A 13,875-nucleotide genomic window follows, 5' to 3' on the forward strand; every position below is an offset into this window, starting at 1 on the left:
AAATGTGTTAAAAGCGAATAAGTGTGTTCGCCATAAAAAGTATTATAGAAAACGGTCTGCTACTTAGACCTCTTAAATAAACATGAGCCGGCGGCTGTCGGTCTCTTTCAACTCCAACTGCCTACGAGTCAGACGTATTCTTATAACAGCTCCGAAACCTCCAGCGTGGTAATTAAATAATAAATCAGTTCTCCGGTAACCTCGAGTCCACCTCAGATTAAAACCTATTCGCGGATATAAAAGAATGTAGACGACTCCTATTACAGCAGAGGTCACTCAGGCCTTAGTGTGACCGGCAAGGTAAAGGTATGGTCTTTTGGTAAAATTTGAAATTTTCAATTATACCTAGTTCAAAAGTATTTAAAACCGATTTCTGAAGGAACTACTGTCGGGGTACTTGAACAAAATTACTTTGCCCGAAAAAGTTTTGGAAAAATGGACATAATAATGAGAGAACCATTGAGGAATTGGAGTTAACCAATGTTATGGTGAACGATAGCATTCCAGGTAATAATGTGAGTGTATAGGCCATTCACTTCAATTTCTGATAAGGGTCCCTAACGACGTTTTTTTCGAATAAAAACGCAGGACATATCAAATTAAATATAAAATCTCTTATATCTACCATAAACTTACGAAACACTATTCACACACTCCAATTATTACTAATCTTGGTATATTCCAGACACCAATAGGCATTCTTGACCTCACCTCCCTCGGCCCGCAGCTGCGAGAACAAATTGGTCGGCAAAATCGGATCCGAACTCTGGTAGAAAATGCTCTCCACCGTTCGGAACTTGCTCCGGCTGGTCATCCCCACCTTCCGAATGTACGGGCTGGCATTTTCCACCAGCTCGATGATCGCATTGTTCAGAATCGGAATTTCCAGCTTGTCCGATTTTTTCGATCGCATTTCTTCAAAACTTACCGTGGGTCGGGCGAAATACTCCTCGGCCACCTGCGGATAGATGCTGGTCAGCTTCAGATGGCTCTCGATCGACAGCAGGTGCTCCAACAGCAGATGAACCTGGGCCAGCTTGCCGATTTTCTGGTTGGCCTCATCGGCGTTGAAGTAACTGTTCCGTATGGCACCGTCGTCGTCGTGTTCCTCGCTGGTTCCCGCTCGGGACAGCATGGCCGTTTTCCGACCTTGAGCGGCGTTGGCCGGAACGGCATCGTACATCGATTTGCGAATGCTGGACGCGCGGGAAGCATCCCCGGATCCTGCTGTCTGGTTTCGTCCAACTCGGTCCAGATCCAGATTGCAGATTTTACTCTCATGGAAGATGATTTGATAGTCTTTGAAGATCTTTTCCAGACCGATTTCCAGCAGGAGTTCGAACGGTTCCGCACCGGTCAGGATTGGGATTGCCAGTCGACCCTGAGCGATGGATTTGATAAGCTGGGCGAGACGGTTGTTGTTGCTCGGGATATTCTATGACGAGGAAATAGAAAATTGAAATTTCAATATTGATGTGTTTTAACGTTTAATTGAAGAGAATAGCAGAATGATTCTGCCTTTGTGTTAGGGAATATACCTATAAATACTTACCGCCAGATTACTTCTGGAAGCAATCTTGAAGATAAACGTTAAAACCTCCTTCAGATCGTCGTAACAAGCACAATCTAAAACAAGAAACAAGTTAAATTATGTTATGCTAATAGTGATCATTCGAGAAACCCCAAAACCTACATTTGAGCACACTCCACAACCGATCCGTTACGTCCACCGCTGTCCGGTTCTTAACTCGTTCCACAATGGAATCAATCTGTCCCAGTTTGTAATCCGTCGACTCCACCACACAAAACTCGGTTAGAATCCGGTGCGTCTTCTCCTTGATCACGCTCACGTCCAACGAACCAACATAACTCTCATCGTTCGGACTGGGCCTGCCCTCGCTCCGAATCTGCACAATCCGATCCTTAATCGTTTCCAGGAAGTGCAACTGACTCCAAAAGTACTCCGCCACCGATTGGGTTTCGTCCACCACGATCGACTGCCGCAGCACAATGTCCGCCTTCTGATTGATGCAGAACGATGGATTATGCGAGTGACTAATCCACCGCAGTTTGATGCTAATGTGCGACTGGATTTTGTACCACAGCTCGATGCTCGTCTCCAGATCTTTTGCGAATCCGGCCGCCTTCGCTTCATGCAGCCTCAGCAGACGCCCCATCGTCAGTTGACTCTCCGGGAAATACCCCAGAAGCTTCACCGCGCCCCGAACGAATCGCTTCTCGCCGTTCAACTCAATCTGCATCAACAGCGTCCGGTCCATGTCCTTCCCGTCGCAGAGTGCCCACAACTGACCCACACAGCCATCCATCCGTTTGTCCAGCACCTCCTGCAAAATCGCCCTTCCCTTCTCGACCGACACCGGCCCGAAACATTCCTCCTTCTCGAGCCAAGGATTCTCCAGACTCAGCACCACCGCCTGGTCCACCGACATGTCCAAACTCTCCAGCTTCACCTCGTCCTTCAGCGGCGATCCGGTCAAATCTAACCGATTCGCCGACGGTGAACAACTATCGCTCAGCTTCGGGCTCAAGTGATTTCCATCGGAGAGCATCGCCCCGCACCGGATTTCATCCTGTTTGTAAACGAACACAATCTTGCCCCCGTCGGCGACGTCCGCTAGCGATTGCACGTAGGTTGGAGCCGGAGCCAGCTGGAAATCCACCGAATCGTACGTGTCCCGCAGGAACGCGTAAACGTTGGCCAAACTTGCCGTTTCGACGGGCATTTTAGGGGAAATAAGTGACGAAACTTAACACCGAAATGAAAGGAAACAAGAATCGCGAGATCGCGGCGTACGACCGACCGTTGGCGTTCTCGGCGCGTTTGTTTGAAACAAACTGACGGACGGACGGGGACGACGCGCTTCGGTCGGGAACAAAGTGCATCAAATCGATAAAGAGGTACAATGAAATCCGGGAAATGTACCACAGGGCAGGCGATTAGGTCAACTCAATCCTTAACATGCACACCGAGAAAATATTCTGCACAAAATAGGCTCTATCTCTAGTCCTGTTCAACGACGCAGGTTGAACTTGCTCGAAGTTGCTGCATCTTGCTCTTACCCATTAGTCATCAAACGGGTAAGAGTGGGATGCAGCAACTTCGAGCAAGTTCAACCTACGTCGTTGAACAGGACTTCTATCTAAAAGTTCTATCGGGATTCTTGGTTTAAACCACAATATATGGTTCAAGAGTACATATTTACTCAATTTTTGACGTTTTTATTAACCGTAGTTGAAAATATATAATTTTTATTTTTTTAGCCTTTTGTCTCGTCCCTAGCTTATAACACATACTTTGAGTGATTTTTTTTCACCGTGTATGTCAGATAGGAACATTTTTGAAATCCCAGTGCGAAAAATGTCGAGCTCAGTCACACAAGGTTGACCTCAAATGTCAAAGTAGAACTATTTATCATTTGACTTATTTCGAATTTTCTCATTATTTCTTTGTTTTTCAAGTTCGAGTAATGTACAATTCCGATTTGAATACCATGCTTGATCGTATTATTCAATATAAGCGAGATTTCGTCTTCAATTTTAGAACCCTATTCGGACATGGAATGCGAAACTGCAATCTTCTACCGTTATGCGTAAAGTGTGGGGAAAAGCATCTATCTACTGAGTGTAACCTCCCAAAGAAGGCGAACCTAGATCTCGGTGATAGGAACGGGACGCGTGATTCCATCAAATGTGCAAATTGTAGCGGCCAGCACACAGCTAATTGGCTTCTTTAGCGGTGTTGAGATAATTCCATATTCAAAATCTGCATGCAAAACTGAGCCGAAATCCAAATTTTCATGAATTTTGGTGTCCGGGAACCTATTTAAAAATCGGTTTGATGTTTGTATGGGAGCGATTTGTCGAATCACCCCTCGTCGCATTTTGTACTGGGCGGAGCTGTTAAGCAGTTGGCCAGCTGTCAAAAGGTGATTTCGAAAAATCTCTTCGAAAGCAATTTTAGGTACCAAAATGAAGTTCTAAAAATCTGGAAAAAAAATCATGGTGGTTCAGAAAAAGGTGCTCTTTCGTATAAAATCAAAAAATAAATACATTTTTCTTAATTAAAAAACCCAATTATCGTGGTTGCCCCAGTCGCAAGAATTATCTTGAGAAACTGGCGAAAATCAGAGCCGAGAGACGAAATCCTGCCCGCCCGCCTCCGCGCCCTCTGCAGGGCCGTCCTAGTAGTTCGGAAAATTCATACGCTGAAGTGTTAAAAAATCAAAGTAGTGATAAAAACCTCTTCTCGGTATCCGAATTTCTCGCACTGGCGAGAGAAATGTTTGACCGGCTTGCTACCTGTCAAACAAAGCAACAACAACTTCTAGCTCTTTTCGAGCTAACGACCAAGTACGTCTATAATGGATAACTTAGGCTACTTGCGTCTGGCTAACTGGAACGGGCGCTCCGTTCATGGAAAGAAAATGGAATTTTTTGACTTCCTGGACCAACATAGTGTGGACGTAGGGATCGTCACCGAAACCTGGCTCCAGCATAAGAACGCATTTAGTCACCCGAAGTTTTGTTGTATTCGTCTCGATCGTGTTTCCAATGACGCTGAAAGAGGAGGAGGGGTGCTGATTGCAATTCGAAGAGGCATCAAGTTCACCGAGCTCAACATTTCGACCAAGGTCATCGAAAGTGTGGGCATTTCTATTACTACCCCAAACGGAAACCTCCATATAATTGCTGCTTACTTTCCTGGAGCGAGGAGGCGATCGATTTGGTCACAGTTTCGTCGGGACATTGCCACCCTTACCAGAAGAGCTGATCCGTTCTTCATAATCGGTGACCTGAACGCACGCCATCGTCACTGGAATTGCTTGAAGGCAAACAAAGCTGGAACACTGTTGTACCAAGAGGCGGCTAGTCGCAACTTCTTCATCCACTTCCCAGACTCGTTTACGTTCCAACCAACAGGTCGCGGCCGACCGTCCACTTTGGATTTAACTCTCTCAAATAACCTGCTGGACATGACTAAGCCGATCGCACACAACGAGTTGTCATCGGATCACTTTCCTGTAACGTTCAGCGTCAGGCTCTCTGCTCCAATCATAGCATCAACACCGAAGTACCGTTGCTACTCACGAGCGGACTGGCCGCGTTTCCAGCGTGAAATCAACATTAAGTTGGATTTGCTTGATCCGGTCACTACAACCCTCAACAACGAAGCTGACGTTGATGCCACCATTCGGTTCCTGACAACAACGTTATTGGACGCTGAAGCTATTTCGGTTCCGGAAGTCCAGAAAAGTACCTACAAAGTAGCGGAAATTCCAGAGACTACACGTAGATTGATCGCGCTGCGGAACAAACGCCGGCGGCAGTTGTACAGAAGAAGGGATCCTATATATCGGGACATTGTGCTAGCGCTGAACCGTAGAATCCGTCAAGAATGTGATCAGGCGAATTACAGCAGATTCAGCGAGACTCTTCGTTCGTTGAACGGAGATCGTGACGCATTGTGGAAAATAGTAAAGGCTTTACGGAAGTCGACCAAGTGCAGTCCACCATTGCGCCAAGACGACAGCATGGTTGCTTCTCCTCTAGAGAAAGCGAAACTTCTGGCAAGGAGTTTCGCGAAAGCGCACACTAATCAGCTGCCGGACGATCCCGAAACAGTCATAGCCGTAAATAGATCAATCGCTCATATCGATCAGACTGACCTGACTGGAGGTCATCCGTGGCTGATTCGTCCAAAGGAAGTAGCCCAAATCATACGAAAGCTCAAATCAAAAAAAGCTCCTGGTCAGGATAAAATTCGAAACTGTGTGCTAAAGAAGTTACCTCAAGAGTTACCTCGTAAAGCCCTCATATTTCTCGCAAAAATCTTCTCTGCATGTATTCGCTTTGGATACTTTCCAACCAGTTGGAAACACGCCGTGGTAATCGCCATTCCGAAACCGAATAAAGACTCCTCGATTCCATCCAACTACAGACCGATCAGCCTGCTATCATCTTTCAGTAAAATACTGGAACGGGTGATTCTTCAACGCCTCCAGCAACATTTGGAGAATACACGGATTGTCCCCGATGAGCAGTTCGGTTTCAAAATAGGTCACTCCACCAACCACCAACTTACCCGGCTCGTAAGGGAAATTCGTACCAACTTCACGCGAGGAAAGTCCTCCGGTATGGTGCTTCTGGATGTCGAAAAAGCGTACGACTCAGTATGGCAGGAAGCAATCCTACACAAGATGCTGCAAGGAAACTTTCCAATGTATCTGACGAAAATAATCCGCTCATTCTTGTCAAACCGCTGCTACCATGTGTCTGTTGATGGACATTCTTCAGATCGACACGAAATACCATTCGGTGTACCACAAGGGGCTGTGCTGAGCCCCACGCTGTACAATATTTTCACCGCCGACTTGGTCAAGTTGGATGATGTCCAATACTATCTTTTCGCTGACGACACTGGTTTTATCGCTTCGGACTCCGATCCAGCTATAGTGATTACCAAGCTGCAAGCAGCCCAAAACGCAATCGAAAGGTATCAAAAGAAATGGAAGATTAAATCAAATGCTGACAAGTCTCAAGCAATCTTCTTTACCCGGAAACGAAGTCCTCGAAAACTCCCGAGAAACGAGATTACAGTTTGGGGTCGCCAAGTTCCTTGGTTAGACGACGTAGGATATCTGGGCTTAACCCTAGACCGGAAACTAACTTTTGTCACACACATAAAAAATGTTTTAAGCAAGTGTGACAAACTTATTAGGATGCTCTACCCGCTGATAAATCGCCGTTCGCACCTGGACATAAACTCTAAGCTGTTGCTGTATAAGACGGTGTTCAAACCAGCGATAACCTACGGTTTTCCAGCATGGCATAATTGTGCAGCTACTCACAAGAAGAAGCTTCAGATAAAGCAGAATAGAATTTTAAAAATGATGCTGAACTTGAATGCGTTCCACTCATCTGATGACGTTCATAGGGCTGCCAAAATAGAACGAATCGACGATTGGTTCCAGCGTGTGCTCCCAAGGTTTTGGATGGGATGCGCCTCTTCAGCAAATCCGCTGCTACAACAACTAGCTACATAAACAAACTGTGATATTAGGTTAAGAATAATACTTTCCTCCAACTATACCAACACTTTTTGCTACTTCAAAGGTTTTTTTTTGTAATTTTTCCTTTATTTGATAATATTTTTTGAAGTTGTTTGTTAAGCGCTAGATTGCAGAAATTGAATTATATAGCTGTTGAAAGGTAGTCCATATCTCAGCTCGGGAACATTATTTGCACTTATGTACTACGGAATAAATACTGAATAAATAAATAAATAAATAAATAAATAAAAATTATTTTTGAGCGTGTGCCAATGTGTGCCAAAACTGTGCCGGATAATTTTCAATGTGTGCCCAAGTGTGCCGAACGTGCCGAAGGTGTGCCGCACGTGCCCAGTGGGGTTTTTTCTTTGAATGTTTTTGCGCTAATGAAGCACCCTGTCAATAGGCTCCTAAAGTCCTATCGGGATTTTTGTTTTGAACCACAATATATGGTTCAAGAGTACATATTTACTAATTTTTTGACGTTTTTATTAACCGTAGTTGAAAATATATAATTTTTATTTTATTAGCCTTTTGTCTCGTCCCTAGCTCATAACACATACTTTGAGTGATTTTTTTTCACCGTGTATGTCAGATAGGAACATTTTTGAAATCCCAGTGCGAAAAATGTCGAGCTCAGTCACACAAGGTTGACCTCAAATGTCAAAGTAGAACTATTTACCATTTTACTTATTTCGAATTTTCTCATTATTCCTTTGTTTTTCAAGTTCGAGTAAAGTACAATTCCGATTAGAATACCATGCTTGATCGTATTATTCAATATAAGCGAGATTTCGTCTTTAATTTTAGGACCCTATTTTTGTCGAATGTTGTAGATCTGATTGGTGTTTACAAACAAAATCCAACCCAGCATACTTGATAAAAATGTAAATAAACGGTTTTTTTTTCAATCGTGAGTATTTTGACAGGTTGATTCTCTAGAGCAACGTTGGATTTTATTGTTGTGCCCATGTGTGCCGAATTGTGCCGGCATGTGTGCCGAGATGTGCCGGCATGTGTGCCGGGCACAATGTGCCGAGTGACCAACCCCTTGGACCTGCTACTGTTCGGCATCCTCCGGGATTCATTCGCATCCCCCGTGAAGCACTTCCTGCTACCAGAGGAAATCATTTGCAGTCGTATTCACATCGCTCCAGCGTTTGCGAACTCTGTAGATCTATTTATAGCAATGCCCCACCCTAATAAACCAACACAATATACGGACCGTAATGTAGACGGTTCAACAATACCGCATACTGTTCGAACTGTATCCCGAATGGGCGGTTAAGCAAATCTTATGGTTATCGTTTATGCGGGCAGGTTTTGTTGATAGATCCATTTCCAATCATTTCAATGGTGTGCCGTTTGTGCTCCGTCAGGAGAAACCTTCTGTTCGGATACCATGCAATAGAGTTCTGGCGTTTGTTCGAGGTGCTGCGGGGAGCAGGATATCCTTTCCTGTTCACGATAGGCCCGGAGGTAGCTAAAGCACAGCATTTTCGGGGTGCTAAACAAAGAAACATTCTGCTCACCAAGCTGTTGAAAACTTTTGCGGCAGCAGATCTTTCGCTTCGACGCTTTGCGCAATGGGTTCGGTCCTAATTAGTAGGCCGTAGCGCACTTTGTGTCCCACCGGATGCCACTGAATTGATCTGAAAGGCAGAAGTTTGTTAATTAGGATGCACTATTATTTTTACTAAATAAATAATATAGTTACCTTTGAAAATAATGCAAACGAGTGCTCTGATGCATTTTGTGTTCTTTTTTCTGCTGGGTACAACGTTTTTACAACAACAAACACGCTTAAAATTAATAACACAAACATGTGTGATGGTTGCACAAAATTTATCAAATCCCATGGCACACATCAGATGCCATCGGGTTCGGTGTGAAACTTAACAATAACAATGGAATCTAATGTTATTCTACTTAATACCAGTCTTGTGCATTATCACCATCATAACACAAAAAAGCCGCAACATCAACATTGCCCTTCTTCCTCCATCAACGCTACAGCCGACCGTCTCTATGTTGCTGTCGAGCACATTCGAGACGAACGCATTGATACGGTGGCTGCCGCCGCCACGCTCTTTCTCTGCAAAGCTCTTGAGTAGCCGAACGCTTCTTAGCCGTCGTTCCGACGCAGAGCTATGTCACTCACTGCTGGGTGACTCTCGTCTGAAAATGCCAGGATGAGGGTCAATTTGTTAAGTAGTATTGCATGGCGCAGCAAACACAAACATAGCACGCCCTATGAATAGAATGCAAAGCGTAGAACAAAAACTCGCTTCGGTGTTTCATCGTGTGGTTCGAAAACAAGAGACGATCGCTGCTGTTGGATGTGGTTGACTCTGCATTGAACGAGGGTTGGCTTGAGTGGCTTTTGCGTGAATCGATTATGTTTTGATGGACTGCGTTTGTCGTATGAAGTGATGGTTAGAGCGAGTGTCATTCGACATTGACCCTCCTGAAACTGCACAACCCTGCTTAATACCAATAGAAAACACTGTAACAATGAAATCTTATGTTGCTCTACTGAATGCCCATAGAAAATACTGTAACAATGAAATCTAATGTAAGTCTATTGTAATCTTTACGGCAAATAAAATGTTGTATTTACGTATACAATAGAAATCTTTGTTAACATAAGAATCTATTTTTTTCTACGGTTTTTCCAATAGATTCAATGGTTCATTTTTATACGGCACTATCAGTAAAAATTAATTTAAGTTGTTTTTAAATAGTTGCAAAAGTGCCTGCAAAGTTCTCATGGACTTTTTATTAAAAAAAGAGTTTATTTCTCAATTACACTTAAAAACAATTAGTAACAAGTAAATAACAATAAATATTATTGTTGTTTGGATCATGTTTGTATAATCAAATACAAAATCACTTGACATATTTTTTAATAGTTTTCGTGTTTTCGTTTTAAATTTGAGTACAGTAGGGTATTGGTTCCCTTATTAAGCATGTGGCTCCCATTTTCATCCTACGAAAAACAAAGGATTGAAGCGCTGTTTGTTATGTTTCTTATTTTTGTATTTTTTGTTAGGAGTGAGCACCCATGAAAACAAAAAGAACGGAATCAATCGGTGCCGTAATCGCTTGTTTTCGAATAGGATGAAAATGGGAGCGTGAGATTACTGATGGCACACATCCCCTAGATGTTTCGGTTATCGAAAGTTATTCGCTAAAACTTCAACGACTGACAGACGTCAAGCCGTGTTGGCAGAGGAAGCTCTCAATGAATAACTGAGGAAGTACTTATAGAAAACTAACTGAAAAGCAGGTTTAGCCAAGTGAGGATCATTGGCGTATCTAGAATTTTTTCCTAGGGGGTGCCTAGGGGGTGCCAGTTTCAGTGGCTTCCAAGTTGATTTTTTTGTTAAAAGAAATACCGATCCACCCACAATTTCTCAGTCGCGGGAAAAATGAGCCCACAAATTTAAACGCACTATATTTTAGAGAATAGCTTTTTTAGAAAATTCGATCCGTTGTACTTATTTAACACTTTACTTGCCATGGAGGTACGAAAACTTGATAAGTAAATTGAATGCGTATAATTCATGAAATTTGTATTTTCACTTTGAACATAACAATCATCGAGAAAACCTCTTTGTTGTTTGGATTAAACACTATAAAATAAACACAAATTTGCGTGTATCTTGTATTCATCGTGATATCCTCATTGCTTTATTGCATGTCAACAACCCTTATTAAATAGTTTTCAAGAACAACTGTAAAAGTTATAAATACTTAAAATTGCAAAATCAGGGTACATATTTGCATTTTTGGTTTTACCACAAAATTAATGACGACAGTGTTTTTGTTTTCTTAGTTGAACACTACGTGTACATGAGAATACTTTTACAGGGAAATTATATTTTGTATAATCGAACCTGGTTTGTACGTGTAATACAAGAAATTTATGTTTTCGGCAAAACATTCTTTCGGTATATAATATAATCTCCCAGTAATTCGTTTGGACTTGACAAATTTCTTCAGTAATATCTTTCTTTAAGAATTTTTTTCGTAATATGTTGGGAATTTGATACTAAATACCTTTCACACATCCTTTGAAAATTTCATCGGCAATTCCATGAGGAGTTTATTTGGCTTTTTATTTCATTGGCAAATTCTTTGAAATGTTTTCTCGGGAGTTCCTTCGCCGATTTTTTAGTAGTCTTTCAAGCATTGTTTTGTTAATGTCAACAATTCTATTGATATTTGCTTTTTAAAATTCTCTAAATTACTTTTCAGACAATTCCTTTGAGAATTCTTTTAGTGAAGCCTTTGGTAATCCATTCGACAATGGCTTTGGGAACACCCTCACCATTTTTCTGGAAATTGTTCGGCAAGTCATTCTACTTTTTTTGGATTTTTGTTTTTTTAGACTTTCATTATCTATGCAATTCTGTATTCCTTAACCGATTCATCGGAAATTTTTCCATTAATCGCTTCTATAAATTTATTGAAAATTCTTCAGACAATTTCTAGATTTCTTCAGTAGTTATGTAAGGAATTCCTACAGTAGATGATTTCGGAATACCTTCGACAATTTCGATATTACTTGCAATGAAAATATATTTGGGAATATCATCAGCAATTCCTTTGGAAATTTTGGAAGCTTCGGTAACTAATTTGGGAACTTCTTTGGTAATTCCTTTGGAAATTGATTTGGGAAATTTATTAGAAATTTCCTTCGGGAATTTATTTGAAAAAAAAAATGTTTTTTTTTAATTCTGTTTCGGTGATTCTACGAAAATTACTTTTGTAGTTCTTTCTAAGTTTTCTTCAGAAATTCCTTCGATGTCCTTGAGAATTTCTTTGATTTTTTTTTGTGAATGTTTGTGGACATTTTTATAGAATACTAGCTGTACCCGGCAAACTTTGTCTTGCCTACTGCGTTTTTTGACGTTTGCAGTCCCTAGCCAAGCCCAAGGCCCCGTTCAAAATGTATGAAGACCCGATTTTCAAAAACTCTCAATTTTTCCATGTTTTTTGCCTCATAAACCTTCCTTGGGTGAAAACTAATAGAACAAAACTCAGACGACCCAAATCGGACCATCTGTTTGCAAGTTATGCGCAGTCCCACGTATGCCACTGCATTGTCGGCAATTTATTTTGAGATTGGATTTGATCAATTTCTTTAAAAAGGCTTAATATTTTCTTCAGGAATTCCTCTGGTAATTCTTATATGAATGCTTTTGGCAAATACTTTGAAAATTTCAGGGTAATTTTGATGTTTTTTCCAACAATTTATTTGGGAATTTGTCAGGATATTTTTTGTGAGTTTCATAGGATTTTCTTTGAGCAAGCAATAAATATAAATACAATTAAATCATAAAGAATTACAGAAATAATCATGGTAAAATTGCCTGAGAAATTTGCAAAATAACTAAAAAAGATATTACTGAAATAATTTCAGAGGAATAGCCATTGCAATTATAAGAAAATATTCCAAGAATTTGCTGATTAAATTCCATTGAAACTATCTAAGAAATTAAAATAAAACAACTATGCCGCAGCAATCCTCAAAGAATTGGCCACACTACGGTCTATCGGAAACGGAGTCGTGGGTTCGAATCCCACCAGAACTCGTTTTTTTTTCGAAAATTCATCTCCCAATTTGTCAATCAGCAAGATTCTGTGCCTTCTAATGAGTTACAAGTTTTTTCCGTACAATCCTATAGGGTTTCACTAGAGATTTCCCTAGTAATACCTTCTAAGATTTCTCTGGAAATTTCTACTATTCCCAAAATTTGTTTAGGGATGCCTCTAGAGATTTGTATCAGGATTACTTCAGCTGAAATTCCTTGAAGAAGGCCAAGAGGAATTCCAGGATTTCTAGAGTAATCCATGAAAAAAAAAAACTCTAGAGGTATTCCTGGATGAGTCTTTGAAAAAATGCCTGAAAGAATCAAAGGCATTTTTGAAAGTATCCTAGGAAAACTGCCTAGAAGAATCCTAGCAAGAATGCCAGGAGAAATCCCTAGAGGGATTCCTGAAGGTATCACAGTAAGAATATCTGGAGGAGACCTAAGAGACATTCCTGAAACATTAGAAGCAGCAAGGATCGCTTATGCAATTCCAGGAGAAGTTCCTGGATGAAAGTCAAGCGGGATCCTTGGAAAATTTCAATAAAAAGTTATTTGGAGAAATCCCAGGCAAAAAAATAGTATTTCCAGGAGAAAACATCGAAGGTACTTCTGCAAGGCTCCTATAAAGATTGCCTTGAATAATCCTAGCAAGTTTTTTGAAGAATCCCTGTAGAAATTCTTAGAGGAATCCCTGGAAGAATTCCGGGTGGTATAACAGTAAGAATCTCTGGAGGAGTGTGAGGAGGAATTGCTGGAAGAACCACAGCTGAAATTTGTGGAGGAAGGCCAAGAGGAATTCCTCGAGGAATCCCATGAGAAATTTATGATAGAGTCCTTGGATAAACTATATCGGATAAAAATTCCAAGAGCTCCGGAATCACCGGAGAGCTTCTAAAGAAATCATAGGAAAAATCTCAGCAGGTATTCTTAGAAGGATTCTGCGGTGTACCATTGTAAAAATCTTAGGAGGAATTGCTGGAGGAAACTATACAATAATTTATAAGGAAACCCCATCAGGAATGCCTGGGGGAATCCAAAGGAAAAATTCATGGAATACCCAGAGAAGTCCCTGCAAGGACCGGTAAAGGTATTCTGGAAGAAACTATGGGGAAGGCCCTGAAGGAATCACAAGAGGATTTTCTAAAGAAATTCCAGGACGATTTCCCAAAAAAATTGAAGCGATAATGCTAGGATAAATTCGTGTA

The 13,875-nt window shown here is 41.4% G+C and overlaps 1 protein-coding gene across 1 annotated transcript; it reads right to left on the reverse strand.

Moving 5' to 3' along the window:
• Positions 1-594: 594 nt before the first annotated feature.
• On the reverse strand, positions 595-2,845 carry LOC109427435 (protein zwilch). Its single transcript, XM_019702990.3, has 3 exons — positions 1,694-2,845; positions 1,553-1,626; positions 595-1,435 (listed from the first exon to the last, which is right to left on the reverse strand). The coding sequence occupies exons 1-3, from the start codon at positions 2,742-2,744 to the stop codon at positions 647-649; spliced, it is 1,914 nt and encodes a 637-aa protein (XP_019558535.2). The 5' UTR covers positions 2,745-2,845; the 3' UTR covers positions 595-646.
• Between the last annotated feature and the right edge of the window lie 11,030 nt (positions 2,846-13,875).

This window comes from Aedes albopictus, chromosome 1 (genome assembly GCF_035046485.1).
Source record: "Aedes albopictus strain Foshan chromosome 1, AalbF5, whole genome shotgun sequence".
In the NCBI taxonomy this organism is placed as follows: Eukaryota; Metazoa; Arthropoda; class Insecta; order Diptera; family Culicidae; genus Aedes; species Aedes albopictus.

What these genes read in the sequence shown, in the direction of transcription:
- LOC109427435 (XM_019702990.3), bottom strand. Translation starts at nt 2,744, where the DNA reads ATGCCCGTCGAAACGGCAAGTTTGGCCAACGTTTACGCGTTCCTGCGG. An exon ending in GTTGTGGAGTGTGCTCAAAT is followed by an intron (nt 1,627 to 1,693) that starts GTAGGTTTTGGG and finishes TTCTTGTTTTAG; the next exon opens with ATTGTGCTTGTTACGACGAT. An exon ending in CTTCCAGAAGTAATCTGGCG is followed by an intron (nt 1,436 to 1,552) that starts GTAAGTATTTAT and finishes TCCTCGTCATAG; the next exon opens with AATATCCCGAGCAACAACAA.